The 15,275-nt window shown below is 42.9% G+C and overlaps 2 protein-coding genes across 4 annotated transcripts in view; one reads left to right on the top strand and one right to left on the bottom strand.

Annotated features, from left to right (window-relative positions):
• The window catches only part of LOC105557515 (adenylate cyclase type 2-like), a 28,087-nt gene that overhangs the window by 7,357 nt on the left and 5,455 nt on the right, over nt 1-15,275 (bottom strand). For 2 of the 3 annotated variants that reach the window (XM_012004772.1, XM_012004773.1), the window contains exons 3-10: nt 10,917-11,857; nt 5,023-5,157; nt 3,731-3,945; nt 2,801-2,957; nt 2,527-2,676; nt 1,492-1,613; nt 1,158-1,405; nt 379-736 (exon numbers count right to left, since the gene is read on the bottom strand). In XM_012004772.1, coding sequence (XP_011860162.1) covers nt 379-736; nt 1,158-1,405; nt 1,492-1,613; nt 2,527-2,676; nt 2,801-2,957; nt 3,731-3,945; nt 5,023-5,157; nt 10,917-11,054 — 1,523 coding nt within the window. In that variant the 5' untranslated portion in view covers nt 11,055-11,857. Of the gene's footprint in view, nt 1-342; nt 737-1,157; nt 1,406-1,491; nt 1,614-2,526; nt 2,677-2,800; nt 2,958-3,730; nt 3,946-5,022; nt 5,158-10,916; nt 11,858-15,275 lie in introns of all 3 variants that reach the window. The other variant, XM_012004770.1, reaches the window with a different exon arrangement.
• LOC105557516 lies at nt 9,337-10,013 on the top strand. Its single transcript, XM_012004774.1, has 2 exons — nt 9,337-9,577; nt 9,697-10,013. The coding sequence occupies exons 1-2, from the start codon at nt 9,397-9,399 to the stop codon at nt 9,828-9,830; spliced, it is 315 nt and encodes a 104-aa protein (XP_011860164.1). The 5' UTR covers nt 9,337-9,396; the 3' UTR covers nt 9,831-10,013.

Here is a 15,275-nt window from a genome sequence, read left to right as displayed (position 1 = left end):
TCAAAATTATTGACCGTTTCGTTTCAACAATATAAACAGTTAAAACTGAAAAATAGGAAGAATTATGTAGTAGATATGAGTGTAGCGTAAGAGATGTGGCAACAGCACCTCAAACTACAATCTTTCGAATCTATTTTATATTATGTATTAATCGTAAGTGTATGCTTTAGAACAATATTGCACCAAGATATATCATTGTAATAATTGAGTGCTGCTTCCTGTCTGGAAGAAACTTTTGAGCATTACTGTCGCGAAACAACTACCTTAACAGCGCACCTCCCCCTTAGGTTGACCCAAGTAAAAATGTCACAGCTCATATCGATTTAAAATGATATTACATACGAATTTGATTTTCCCACGCCACCGGGAGACACGCACCGCGTCGGCGACGACATCGGCGTTTCCGGCAAGGACGGTGTGATGAGATAGCTCCGTATTCCATACTTTCGTAGAACCTCGTCGTCCAGTCTTTCGACCGGGATGTAGTTGTAGTCACTCGCATTCACGAGGTCCAGCGTCTGCTGTGTGACGTGGACCTTGCCGGGCTCGCCGGTCTGCTCCATTTTGTTCGCTATCACCACGTCGCGCGACCAAACGTCGTACTGCCACTTGTTCGTGCCCAGGATTCCAGATATTATATTGCCCGAATGCACGCCGATCCTCATGTTCACGTCCACGCCGCTCTCGCGATAGACCCGCGCCCTCACCTCGTTGATGATTTTTATCATATCGAGGCCTATTGTTTTACGAAACAATATTTAATCGGAGAAAAGATCTGGAAATGTTTTCTTATAATTAAACACTGACCGTCGAATATCGCAATAATTATTCAGATAGAAAAGGGACTTGTAAGATTTTTAGATCTTTAATAAGTGAACGTTTGCGAACATCTCCGAATCAACGATTAGCTGAATATGTGTCGCGCGCGTCCGTTTCGACGAGTCATTTCTCGCTGGGGCTCAGTATAGATTTTAAACAATATCTCAGCAGTTCTCAATTCGTAAATTACAACTTTGCCTATTTCTAGATTTGGAGGCCAGGAATAGAGGCGCGTATTATTTCACGTATACAAAAGATCTAAAATTCGCTCGATTTCTACTGGTCGCATCGCGCTCCGTTGGATGACCGTAATGCATAAATAGACACCGCCGATTTACCGAGATCAACGCAGCTCTTGGCGTGCTGGGAATTGGGTGTAGGCACGCCGCTCACGCAGTAGTAACAGTCGCCCAAAAATTTGATTCTCAGCACATTGTGCCTCTCGGACGCCTCGTCGAAACTGCCGAACAGATCGTTCAGCGTCTCCACGAGCTTCCGTATCGGCAGCGTCACGGTCAGCCCGGAGAAGTTCACCACATCCGCGTACAAGATGCTGACATTGTCGTGCGTCTCCACGCATAAATCGCTGAAATGGGACAATCGGCGTCCCGATAATTTATATATAAACCGAACAACGGGATAACACATCGCACTTGCCGCGGAGACACGTACCTGTACCTGCCCTTCGGCGGAGGACTCTTTTTGTGCTCCTCTACGAACTTGAAGATGTCCCGGAAGTCCTTTTTGATTTTCGCTACTATGTGTTGCGGCAGTATACTCCGCGTCAATTGCTCCTGTAAGCATTGATTATTTCCACCTTCAGATATCTCCGCTTGGAGTTGGAGCTTCTACAATTTTGCACCCTCGCAAACATTCATCGCATCTTTGCAATTCTCAATTGTACGCTTATACAGGGTGTACTATATAAAACCACCGGATATCCTTTTAATCGCAGATTCTGCAGAAGATTTCAAGACGGAAATTCTAATACGAAAACATCGAGGCTGCAATAGCTTTTAGATAATGAGCGATTATATGTGCTCGTGTGAAGAGAGAAATACAGCAGGATGGCGGATAGTTTAAATCGGTCTCGGGAGCTCAAGCACAAAGGACAGGAGAAACTCAATGTATTTGATCGTGACTACGTGTTTACGTGCCCAGCGTCGCCAATTCGATTCTCGCATTCGCTATACGGAATGCTATTTATTCGCTTTCAAAGGCGAATTACTCAAATGGAGGAGGAAAGAAGACAATAGGAGAGATGTGCGAGCTGTTCGAACGCGAATCAAATTGAGTCTCACCCGATTTAATTCGATTCCAAATTGAATTTCCATAGAAATTCGCTTAATTGTATCAGCCACTGCGACATTAAATAATAAATACTTAAATATCTTTTTGCCCCGAAGCGAACTTGTATTGTGTAATTAATATTATTTTCCGATATCGAAATATTCTCTTATTATTTGTGTGTTAAAATTCGACTAATAATTGTATTGTTAATTAAAAATTAAATTCCAGTCGCTTCGATTCGGGCGAAATTGTTTCGACTCGACATAAAAAAAAATCCTCGACTCGCACATCTCCAGACAACAGAGCGAAGATAAAATAGAATAGATAACGGTTAATAAAGATTGCCCCGAAATTAGCCAATATGTCAGTTTTAATTTAACGCGTCGCAATAACGCAATTACGCCCGTTTAAACGTACTTCCTGATCCTTCTCGTAGTTGAGCCTGAGCGTCGACTCGACGCACTTCCGTCGGTCCAGGAAGGAGCGCCTGATGACGACCTCGTTCATGAACCTGAAGTAGAGCCCCAGAGCGTTCACGCACACGAAATATATCACGTCGCTGACGATCTGCGATTGGGAAGGGGAGAAAAGAAAGAAAAGCGTTCCATTCTTAGCTGCTGGTTTACTCGAGCTATCGCGCGGCGGCTTGCGTCAGCGCGATTACGCCGCGCAACGTCGGCGTAGGGTTTACCTTGGGTAAGTAGTCAGCTATGTTGTTGTAGGTGATTATTGACAGGGTCGCCAGGTAGCACATGCTCGCCGTAAGGCCGAGCACGAGAGCGTGCGAATTCTTCGTGATCGGCAGGAACACGTAGCATGCGAGAAGCGAGTGCGTCGCGTACGCTGGTCTGCAAGAAGAAGAAATAAACGCTGAATGCTGAGGAAGCGCGCGCGGCACTGAATTCGCGGATGCGTGCTTATTGATGGAAATTGAAAGAGCTAAAATCTGCTGTATATAGCGGGTTTAACGAGAGAAAAATGCGGCCACGTGCACGCAAAATGGAGATCGTAAAAGGCGGAGAGCGTAAAAAGCGTACGCCCGTATACGAGCACCAAGGATATGTTTCGATCTTTGTACGCCTTGGATTATCGCAGGTCTCTCGTATCATATGGGACTGAAGCCGAAACCATTAGATTAATTTCTTGGAGACCTTTACTTCACATTCGAGGTATGACACAAATAAATGTCTGCGACTATATGCAAAATTTGTATTATAAATTACCGTACAACATAATGTGGCTTCTTAATTTCTCAATCTTCTAACGTATCACAGTCGCGGGAGGGACATGTCGCGCGATCACGACGCGGTACTTTGTGTGAAAAATGTTGTCAAATTGATGATTGTTTCCGCGCCATACGGGCCCGGCGGAGATAATCGCGGTATCAATGAGTTATAATATCAGTCGCTATTCCGGCAATTGTTACGCGCGCGAGGACAAAAGCACGCGTCTTTATCAGTAATAAATATTTACGCGATTCGCGCCGCGCAGTTATCGGGGAATAATTTCGATAAACCGTGCGCCAAATGAGCGCTAGGAAGTCTCTACGGCTCAAGTAGTGATGATAATCGGATGCAACCTCGCGCGACTATCCCGGTCGCGCGTCGCATTATCGGTATACCTTATCGGCAGGATGCCCTCGGTGAAGGTGTAATACAGAGGTATGGTCAGATCGCAAATGACCAATAGCACGGTGATCATCCAGGACAGCATGACTGGCAAGTAGGTCTTCTTTGCGATATGCCTCGATCGGAATGACAGGGCGATCACGGGACACAGCAGAGCGCCCACGATGCAGTGGCTGCAGACGTCTATCAAGCATTCCTTCATGCCGACCTAAATCAAGAGCAAAGCTTAATGTCTTAGCGTTACTTACAAGCTTTGGAAACTTTCATGTGTATCGCTTTGGCACCTGTAAGGGCGATGTTTTATTAATTGAGGAATTATTCTAGTAGGATCGACAATAGTGTGTAAGCAGCCTAGTAGCACGATATATTGCCGCGTTATTGGGAAATAATGTAGATCTAGTATTGCCAATATTGGTCCAATATTGTAAGATGGACGCCTTCTCTTATTTAGCCAATATCCCAGGTAGCCAGCTGACGTCGCTTATCATTTTGACGTCGAAATGTTGTCAGAAATGTCATTTTGACGTCAACGGCTACCTGGGAAGCCTATTCAGCAATATTTGTCTAATATTGTATCAATTTCTGGCCAATATTCTTATTACACCCGGGAAAAAATGGAGATATTCATTATGTACAGTATGTCTCAATCATGTAATATCTAATTATATCCAATTCTAAAATCATCAGGTCTTCAGAGATCTGACACTTTTATTGAATATTCAATGTTATTTATTATTATTATCTATTGAGATCTAATTGTGTTCTCGTAGGACATTTAATTGGGCATTTAGTTAGATCGCAATAGATAACGTCAAACATTCAAGGAATATTGGACCAATATTGGACAATATTGGACAATATCGGCGAATGCGTTTCCAATATAACTGACAATGGGTCAATGTTTAGCCAACGTTTAGCCGATGCACTGTGCTACTAGGGCAGCTAAATGATATTCCGGCCTTTAAACATCGAGTTTCGAAGATCGGACAGTTAAGTAAATAGTTTTTCTTTAAAACATGTTAGGTGGAAATATTTAATTTTAGAGAGCATCAGATTCGTCCTTTTTAATGTGAACTTAAAGATAAAAATCCGTTAAAGATTCTTTATATAAAGTTACAGCTAAATTTACGTATTTCGAGAAAGATTTTTTACGGCGTGTAAATTAGCTTCGATAAAAAGATATATTTTGATATCCGACCAATTATTCATGCAGTTAAAGTTTCTAAATAAAACGAAGTGTCCTTTCTTTTTGCGAATGTTTTTAACAAATAAATAATGAGCTTACCGTTATGATCAAAGACAAGCAATACGTAAGTCCAAGTAGCAGTTGTAGTAAGATGAATATCGAAAGATAAGCATATTGTATTCTCCTGTGATAGATGGTGTACAGCTTTTCTAGGTTCTTATACTTGAATTGTTTCTGAAAGTGAAAGCTTGCGTGAGATTGCGATCGATTCGCTGAATTGCTACAGACGTTCAAAACACGGAAAGGAGCTTGTTGCGACAGGACCATTCGATTGTCACTTGTTTATAAATATTTAGCAATTCAATAGGGAAATGAAGAAATGCCAGGATCTTATTTCTACGGAAACCTAATCTGAACATCGTGACTCTTTAATCTTTTCAATTTTATGTAAAATTTTTGGAGCTTCTAGTTATGTTTCTAATATTAATTTTACAAGTGTATAACAGTGATTTGCCTCCTGATAAGAGCAATGATATAAAAGAGCACACACATCTGGTACTAAAATAAACGGTATCTTCGCTTCGGAAATAGGATCACAGATTATACGGAGTGGGTTCCGAAAGTATAATCAGTCAATATAGATTAAGGGATGAATGTCGCCATTGTGTGAGAAACACGCGCGGTTCGTGCGTTCGACGAGAACAAGCGAGCGGAGATCTGCACAAAAATCATAGTTTCGCGCCGTCCAACGGCAAAGTTATTCGCCGTTCATCTTGCACCACCATTCCTTTGAATAATTTCGTGTGCCAAAATGGAGAACGTCCTTTTATGTTGAAGCAAGACTCTCCCTTTATATTGGAAGGACGCATCAATCTTTCTTTATAGATACGCGCGAGGCACCATCGGCGCATCTTCATCGTTTCTATTATTCCCCGGAAGAATATCCGCAAACTTTTGTGCCAGGCCGTCTACACGCGGATGGAGCTTTCATTTCAAGATCCTCCATCCTCGTTCTCCAACGTCCGCGTTCCAGTTTTCGGGACTGATACTTTTCAGCTCGTCATTTCACGATCAAGGGGTGGACAGTAGCTAATTAGGTCGGCGAACTGATAGCCGCGCGCTGTTGTTCACTCTCGCTCTCGTCGCAGCGCGAGGCGACGCGCACTACGAATCCGTCACTCGGAGGATCAGTCCTACACGAGCTCTTCCTCGCGAGGAACTCGCGAGCCGCGCTTCCGCCAGCACGTCCGCCCGCACTACGATCGCACGGCGATCTGCTGATCGCGTGTGGCGCGCGCAAATTGCACGGCTAAGCTCGTAAAACGATAAAGCTGTCATCCGGCGCAGTCGCGCAGTCCCCGGCTCCTCCAGCCTGCACGAGTGCTCATCGTGGATCGCACCGCAGACTCCCGCTGGAATTGCGCGCCTTCGAACCGCTGGCGTGTCGGAATTACGGCCGAGATCGATCCCTACTGACGTGCTCGCGCGAGCACCAAGATGAGATCGGGTTCACTCGCTCCTTTCTCTTCCTAACCGAGTCTATTGCGTAAAATTCGGACGATTAAGAAGGTCGAGCACGTACCTGCGCCACTCCGACGATCCCAAATTCTTTCATTTGCGAGCTCGGGTCGCTCTAGTCTCAATGAATTTCTGACGGCGCCAGACTTTTTGCGGCAAAAATGAAAAGTTGAAGAAATCAGGGCCGAGCGCCGAGGCCTCAAGTGCCGATTGGCTGGAATCGAATTAAGCGCACACTTCTTCCGGGCGATTTACGAGACGAAAGTTCTTCGCACTCTCGCTCCCCGTATCTCGCGACACGTAACGCGAGCGAGATTATCGCGAGCACATGGACTTATCCAGTGGCATCTGCGTGCATGTCCTAAATAAAGATTCCTCCCACACGTTCGGCGAGATTTCATCATTTTGTGGTCGTCGCAATGCAAATAGAATATATTATCATCCCGGCGGGCAATATTCAGATAACGCGTGACGTGTGCTATGTACTTATCGGTTGACAGGGGGTCCACAAGATCGGGACATCTGCTTTCACTTGACGGTACTCACGTGCGTACACGGCCGGAGGGCCCGAAATTTGCGCCACGGGGCCAACGTGCGAACCCTTTCCCACACAATGCACGGCCACGCCCGTCGAAAAATCGCGTCCGTCTAAAATGCAGCGGTTAGCCAAGGTGCGCTTGAAGGCACCTCCACTTGCAGCAGCAGCAGCAGCAGCAGCCGGGGGAAACGTGCTTCCGTGCTTTCGTCTCGCGCGTGCGTTTTGTCCGCACGTTGCCGTTCGCAGCTTAGCGAATCTCTCCGTCTCTCTCTCGCTCTCTTCCGTCTCGCTGAATATTGATCTTCAATCCCGAATTCGCACAGCAGGTCTCCTTTGCGCTTCCCCATTTCACCCCTTTCTGTCTTTCACTCTCGGTATTTATTCATTGCCCTCCTCGTTCCTTTCATCCTTCACCTCCCCTTTCGGTTCAATGTCACTCGTGCTATCGCGACGACGATAAATCGTTGATTCATAAGCGATTGCCGCGCATCGGACAATAAAATTAGGTGCAACGCGTGAGAACGCGAGCTTTGCATTCATGTATGTACATACTTGAACTATCATATCCCAATGAGAACACTGACGTCGAATCAACGTCGAATCGACGTCAATGGGGTCGAAACCGCGTCCCAACCCCGGTGAGAAATGATTCGTCGAAACGACGTCGAATTGACGTCGATTCAACGTCAATCGTTTCGACATCGATTGAGTCATTTTCCGCTGGGGACCGTCGGTTTTCGAAAATAATTAGGTTCTGGAATATCGCTGAGGGATTCTGCGATGTATTGGGATATCCCGTTATCGACGGGAAGAATTTCCTCAAGCAAACAAACGCAAGCAAAGGTATATCTTCGATGGGATTATCGATTAGCAAACGCATCCGAGTGGTTTAATCGCGATTTGATTGATGTTCTCGTAAATTCGACCGTCAATGTATCGATACGTAACTTTTGCGAATCGAACAGACGCGCGAACTGAAGCAAAACGAAGTTATTCTGTGTTTACAGAAAAGTAAGCGACGCTATTCAAGTAAAGAGTGAAAAATGAAGTGGCACTACTTTCCGGTGAGAGACTGATAGAAATTATTTGCCCAAGATTGGGATCTTCTCCAGAAATATCATTATTAATTTTTATGACATTTCCTACTTCAACCGCTTTAATTAACCGCGGTAATTAACTCGCGGTCACGCACACCGCGCGAGGAAATGGCCGTGGTTTCTTGCGCGATAATAGAAAAAAAAATAGGCGACGAGAATTCTTCCGGCTTTGCCTGGCAATTCCGCTAGAGCTTGCGAGCTGACGGTGACGAACATCCTTCGAGCATTCAGATAAATCGCCGCTTGATAAAGTGCACCTTCAAAGAATTCATACTCTTTCTCGCTCGCTCCGCTCGGCGAGTCATTCCCTTCTGATAGTGGAGTCTCGTATTAAAAAATCGTCCACAATCTTGTTTTCCAGGCAACATCTAAGAGCGTTATCGATATCGGATTTTCCAAATCCCTGGTGAAATTCTCTCCGTTGATATACCTCGCACCGTGCTGACGCAATTCCATTTCATTGATGTTCATGCAAATTCGGCAGCTTATAACGTCAAGTGCGTCTTTTCCGTTCACTTTCAGCAAACAATGACTTCGACGTAAGTCACGGGTTTGCATTGAAAATCAGAGACGTACAAATCCTTGCAAATTATATTTATATATTCGAAAAAGTTTTATAGTATTTCTTTCGAGTTTCGCGAAGGAAATGAATGCTCGAGAGTCCAAAAGTCTAAAAATTAAAATAGTCGTTAATTTAATCCAAGATTTTAAAATGCAAAGTGCCCTCACGAAACTCAATAGGCTGAAGAACTTAAGATTTAAGAAGCATTTTAGCTTCTGTCCCAAAATTTGCACTTGGAAGTTCAAGAAAGAAAAATATAAGACTTTTCAAACTAAAATAAAATTTTAATATTAGAAAATGTACGATTATGAGTAGTACAATTCTAAACTTCAATTATTTAATCTCTGAATGATAATACCTAGGCAAAATGTGATAAATCTGTCAAGGACTTTCCAATCATAAGCTCGTTTCATTTTATAGAGAAAAGTCCCCCATTATGAGATAGGCTTCTAATGTGAGACTAGCAGGTTTTCAACCAAATTCAATCACAAATCTTTGTTGGCGACGATTACATGATTTAACGACGAATTTTCCGAAACAGATTCCACTTTAAAAAAAAATTTAAACGCTGTCAAATCCAGTGAAAGCGAACTCGCTACCTTCTGAGGTAGATTCTCTAAATTCGAAATTCCAAACATTCTCGTTTGCAAGTAGTAGTGTACTAGTACATTTTATTGATTCCCCTTAAGCCTAATCTACAATGCGCTTTCTGCATCCAGAAACATTCTATTTTACATAAACAAATCAAACCGCTTAAAATGATCTGTCAACCATGTACGTTTATGCAATGTATAATACACAATTTATCAACTCGCACAAATTCTTTAAATGTATTAATTGGCTACAGAATACAATGTTTCTGGACGCAGAGAGCACATTGTAGATCTGGCTTAAAACTTGCTGAGCTGGAAACATGCACAGGCACGCAATCAGATACAGGTATGATTTTTTTTTAATTTTTAACTGTGGTATGAATAATGTATATTGTATATGGATTCTAAAATAAATGCCTAAATCTAAATCAAAATAAGTATTTATGCAAATCTTTTATTTTTTAGATTCAGATATTGAAGTAGTTGAAAAACCAGGCGAAATATCTGACACACCTGAATCAGAAACTAAGGAATTAGTAGATGAGAAATTATTAAATGAGAATGAATCTGATAAGGACAGACCCATTTCAGAATCGTAGCGCTCATAACTTTTCTATTTGAATAAATAGCTCGAAGGCGAAAAAGGATATTTATGAATCAGAATTTCACGTAAGTTTAAAATTTGATAAAAGTGAAGAGGCAAGAATGGAAACGTAAAATTAAACGTAAATTAAAAAAGTAAAATAAATTGTAAAGTATGTTGTAATATCTCCTTTGCCAACTGCATTAAGAAGTTCTTAAGAACGTTCTTAAGAACTTCTTCTTAATTCAGTGGGCAGGGGAGATATTACAACATACTTTATAATTTACTTTATTTTTTAAATTTACGTTTAATTTTACGTTTCCATTCTTGCCTCTTCACTTTTATCAAATTTTAAACTTACGGGAAATTCTGATTTATAAATATCCTTTTTCGCCTTCGGGCTACCTACTTCTGGTCAAACAACACCTACCATTAGATCGATTAATCAACCTTCAAGGACTTCTTTCCAGCCTAGAATAATTAATCTCGCAGCCATAGGTTTCCGTAAGTTACAAGGCGTTTTTGAAGGAACGTGCCCAAACCTCTTATAACGCCTCTCTCTATATCCACTTCGCTATGTGGCGATCGAACGAAAAACCAACAACGTTTTGGTTTGGTTTTGAACCCGGGTCTTCGGATTACCAGACCAGCGCACAATCCTCTGCGCCACGATCGCCACAAACAGCTTCCCACTTCAAAAGCAATAAATTCATGGTGGAACCAATAGATGATGCTTGTTAATTTAACGGAAACCCCGCTATCTCGTATCAGGAACTTGTCTCATAATAAGGTACTTCCTCTACAGATGTTTTTCAGATTATGTTCATTATAAAAAATGATGTCCTACCATCTAAATCAATTAAATATAAATATAAACGCATGTTCATGTAAAGTACATTAATAAAGGTACGAGCAACAAAGGAAGAGGGTAATAAGGTAAAAAGAAGTTATCTAAATTCCGGGGCAACGTGGATATGACGCCGAGTGGCATATCACGAGATACAAAAACAAACTAAAGTACCCATCCTCGCACACGATTGAGGTTTTTCAAACATTCGCCGATAAAGACGGATGGTACGAACGTAATTAATCAATCGCTTACCCTCAGACCAGACCACGTCCATTCGTCGAAGCTGTTGGGTGAGATAATGCGGCCGTCGTCCACCTTCTTCAGCGAACACAGTGACGCCCGGGTCACCAGTTCTACGTTGATCGATTTCGGCATACTCGAATTACCCATGTTGATGACGGCCGTAGGAAGACGATGACGACGGCAGTGACAGCGAGCTCGCAGCTGTCGTATTCATCGCAATGTCAGATTCATCTGCGACTGGTGAGCGACCGCGACGAATTGCAAAAGTGAATCACCCCGAGCGTCAGGTTCCGCGATGATCGCGCCAAGCCAAGCCCAGGCTTATCGTGATAAGAGAAATGGGCCACTCGAAACGCTCCCCCTGCGACTTTCCTACTTCGTTCCTCTCTCTCCTCCCCTCTCTCTTTCTTTCCCTCTCTCTCTTCCTGATCAATTGTAATGCACGCTTCGGATTTTTTATATTTGCAAACTCTGGTAGCATAAGCATCGATCGTGGATGACAAAGTGACCAGCGGGAAGAGTTCGAGAAGCGTTCGCGTTGTCGGAACAGCCTCGTTTCTTGAGGCAGGCGAGTGAGATGTATTTCTGGACGGAAACACCTTTCCGAAGAACTCGCACGGATCTCGGAAAGAAGAACACAAATGCCTCGATAATAACGTAATCAGAAACATCCGCCGCCCGCTGGCATTCCAGAGGAGATTCGCGTTTCTCGTCGGCGTCCCCGTATTCAGTTCACTTCGCGTCAAAGAGCACCGATATATCTATGTCCTCTGCGACCGTCTCTCTTTTTAAACTTTTAGAATTTAATAAATAATAGGATTCGCGGCAGGTTGCATCAGGCAAAATGTGCGTCGTCGCGAATAGAACTTGCAAGTTCTTTTTGCCCTTGAACGTCGCATTCCCGAGGCCAGGCAATCGATCCTCGCTGCGTCCGAAAGACTGGATTCGTCCTGAAAAGAAGACTCGTATTTGGTATCACAGAGTGCCGCCGCGGAAACGTTATAGCCATCGTGGGAGGAAAAGGCAACAAGAACCGAGTACTGGAAAGCTTAATGCAAGTTCGAAATATCTGTTACGGAGAATAGTTGGAAATATCTCATTATATATGTCTCAATCGTGTAATATCTAATTATATCCAAATCTAATCTCATCAGATCTTCAGAGATCTGACACTGTTATTAAATATTCAATGTTATTATCAATCGAGGTCTAATCATGTTCTGTTAGGACATTTAATTATAGATCTAGTTAGATCTCAATAGATAACGTCGAACATTCAACGAAAGTGTCAAGTCTCTGAAGATCTGACGATTTTTAGAATTGGATTTCATGAGATATAAGTAGATATTACCCAAGAAGAAGTGAAAAGTCAAGATGACGTCAATTTCATGTCACATTGACCAAAATATGACATAAATTTGGTCAATGTGACATCAAATTGACATCATCTTGACCTTGATTTCTCCTTGGGTACGTGATTGAGATGTACACTCAGTCCAAAAAAAAGCGGTACACCTAAAATTTGTCAAAAAGTCACCAAATTTCGAATGACGATAACTACGCGAGTAATAATGATAGAAAGGTTTCTCAAAGAAAACAAAAGAAAGAAATAGAAGCTTGAAATCTCTACTTTAAGAATCGATATATCAGAGTTTTGCGAGATAATTTTTGTCAAAATGGCGGATGACAAAACGAGAGGATGCAAAATTGAAAAATTTTCGTCCGAGTTTGCGACGATCCATGGCGAGAGGGGAGTGTTGCAACTTAATGGGATAAAAAGCATGCGACATTACAGAGTCTCCCCTTCAAAATGCTTTTTTACTCGTTTCGATACGATGATTTTTCGCTGCGATGTGTGCATTTGAATAAAAAAAGGTCAGTATTTACTTTAAATGCGCATATCTCAGCGAAACATAGTTATCGTCCATCGAAATTTGGTAATTTTTTTTACAAATTTTAGGTGTACCCCCTTTTTTTGGACTGAGTGTATATAATGAGACGTTTTTCCCGGATAAAGAAAAGACAAAACCAAGGGAAGATGGTCGACGGCGTCCCCGTAAAGGGAAAACATTTAAAAGAAAAAGGTATCTTCGAAACCTTCACTCCTCGTCGCATCCTTGCCGGTTAATTGTATGTATCAAAGATTAACCGAGTTACATTTCGTTACGATAACGCGACGATCAACAAGCCGTGGCCTGGACGCAGAAAGTGAAACCTACGAAGAAGCGAAGAAAATATTTTCGTTCGTGCCGCTGCGGTTGGAACAATTTTCGCTGGTCATCGCGAATGTTTTCATTGTCCCCGGGCACTTTCTCCGCCGCGCGCTCGCGATATAGATGCATCATTTACCATCTCGCGTTGCGGCGCGCGAAGCGTGACCTCAACAACGATCGCGTGTTACCTCACGATCAGAAGGCTCTGCGATCACCTTGATCGCTGAATCTCGGCTGCTACGAGCTACGATAACGTAGAGCGAAAATAATAGGCGTTGATGCCGGATAGAGATGGCCGGGCTGATTTTGGCGAGCCATAATTACGAACAACTGAGCAACGATAACAATGGAGGGGAATTGGTTGCGCGAGTAATGGGCTGCGTTCAGCGGAAAAAGCTACATTGCAACAGTTGTAAAATTCGTAAATTTGATTGGAGTGTACCCAGATAGCACAAGACACTCCTATGAACATTTTAAGAATATTCTTCAAGAATTTTAATAAGTATGGAAACGACCTTGCTGGCAATTATTTGTTATAATAAAACCCCAAGGAGAACAAAAAGTCAGGATGATGTCAATTTGATGTCATATTGACCAAATTTATGTCAAATTTTGGACAATATGGCAAAATTTGACATAAATTTGGTCAATATGACATCAATATGACATCATCCTGACTTTTTGTTCTCCTTGGGACACAACGGTACGTTTCGGCCAGTAATACTTCGGGTAACAAACTTTCTGACTTCTAACTTAATTTTCACATCTCTAATCTGACGAATCTTACGTTCGTAGGCACTCGTGTAAGTTTGTTACCTGAAGAGGACCAGTATTACTGGCCGAAACGTTGTGTTTTATTATAATAAAGAATTGCCAGCAAGGTCGTTTCCGTACTTATTAAAATTCGTGATTTCTTGACTGGCGTCACTAAGCTGCTATTTAATTCCTCAAGAATATATTTGAAATATACCATAGGACATTCTTATATATTTATCTTATGTTCGTAGAACATTCGATAAATCTTTTTGATGTCGATTCGACATCGTGTCGACATCAATTGACAAGTCATTTTTCGGTGGGGAAGAATCAATTTCAAATTCGCTTAGAGCCCGAAGTAGTTTTACGAGTGACGCACATCCCGCGCCGAGAAACAGAATGGCTTAACGTCGTCGACTTCCGTTCGCCGCGATCGAAGCCTGCCGAGTGAAAAATGATTCGTCGAAACGATTCGACATCGACATTGTCAAATTCGACATCAATTTAACGGCGTCGATGTCGATCAACATCGTTTCAACATCGACCGACGAGTCATTTTTCGCCGGGTCCCTCGATACCCACCTAATCAGCTCCACTTCCGGACGGAGACTTCCGGTCAGCCAACTACTTTCGCGGCGAACACCACGGCGCAGGTGCGCGATTTTTGCGCGCGTCTCTTTTTCCTCTTGTTTATCTTTCTTTTCGCACAGACACGTCACTCCTCTCAACGCGCGTTACTTTCGTCCGGAGGCGCGCGCGAGAGACTCGCCGGCGCTTCGCCGCGAGAAATGAAAGAAGGAGAGAGATGAGACCGCTTTTCACCGCCGATATCGCCGCGATGCACGGTAGCGGGCTCGGCAGGTGTGACGACGAGCGGCGCGACGCGGGTCGCACATCCGCGGCTTCTTTTCGATTCGAGTCATGGTGGAGACCCTCGAGCCTACAGCACGCATGCATATCGCGCTCTCCGTCCGAAAGCCCTCTGGACACCCCGAAGATTCTCGCGACCCTCAGTAGCTCTTTTTACAACCCCAGATAGCCAGTGTGAGCACAAGTCACTTTCACATTGCTTAACAAAAATGTTAGCATCTTGCTATGCGTCTATGTCGTCTATTGTGCTCCTAGTGCATTGGCCAAACATTGGTCTAATGTGGGCCATGGAATAAATGTAAATATTGCGCGATAATAATTATATAATATTAGATTTATATTGGCGGTACATTGGCCGATGTTTATCAATGTAATTAGAATATTGGTCTAATGTTGATACAATATCAAACCAATATAGCTAAATAGACACATTGGCTAGATAAGAGAAGGTATCCCAGATAGCACAAAGATGAACATATAAGTTCATAGAGAATTCATTTTAAAGAAAACATACAGAATTAGAAAAATT

Source organism: Vollenhovia emeryi, unplaced genomic scaffold, assembly GCF_000949405.1.
Source record: "Vollenhovia emeryi isolate VEMERY1.0 unplaced genomic scaffold, V.emery_V1.0 DF939465.1, whole genome shotgun sequence".
In the NCBI taxonomy this organism is placed as follows: domain Eukaryota; kingdom Metazoa; phylum Arthropoda; class Insecta; order Hymenoptera; family Formicidae; genus Vollenhovia; species Vollenhovia emeryi.
This window is presented reverse-complemented; position numbering and strand designations above follow the sequence as displayed.

Excerpts from the sequence above, each read along its gene's own strand:
- LOC105557516 (XM_012004774.1), top strand. The coding sequence starts at position 9,397 with ATGATCTGTCAACCATGTACGTTTATGCAATGTATAATACACAATTTA. Across the intron at positions 9,578-9,696 it reads AGGCACGCAATCAGATACAG|ATTCAGATATTGAAGTAGTT; the intron begins GTATGATTTTTT and ends TTTATTTTTTAG.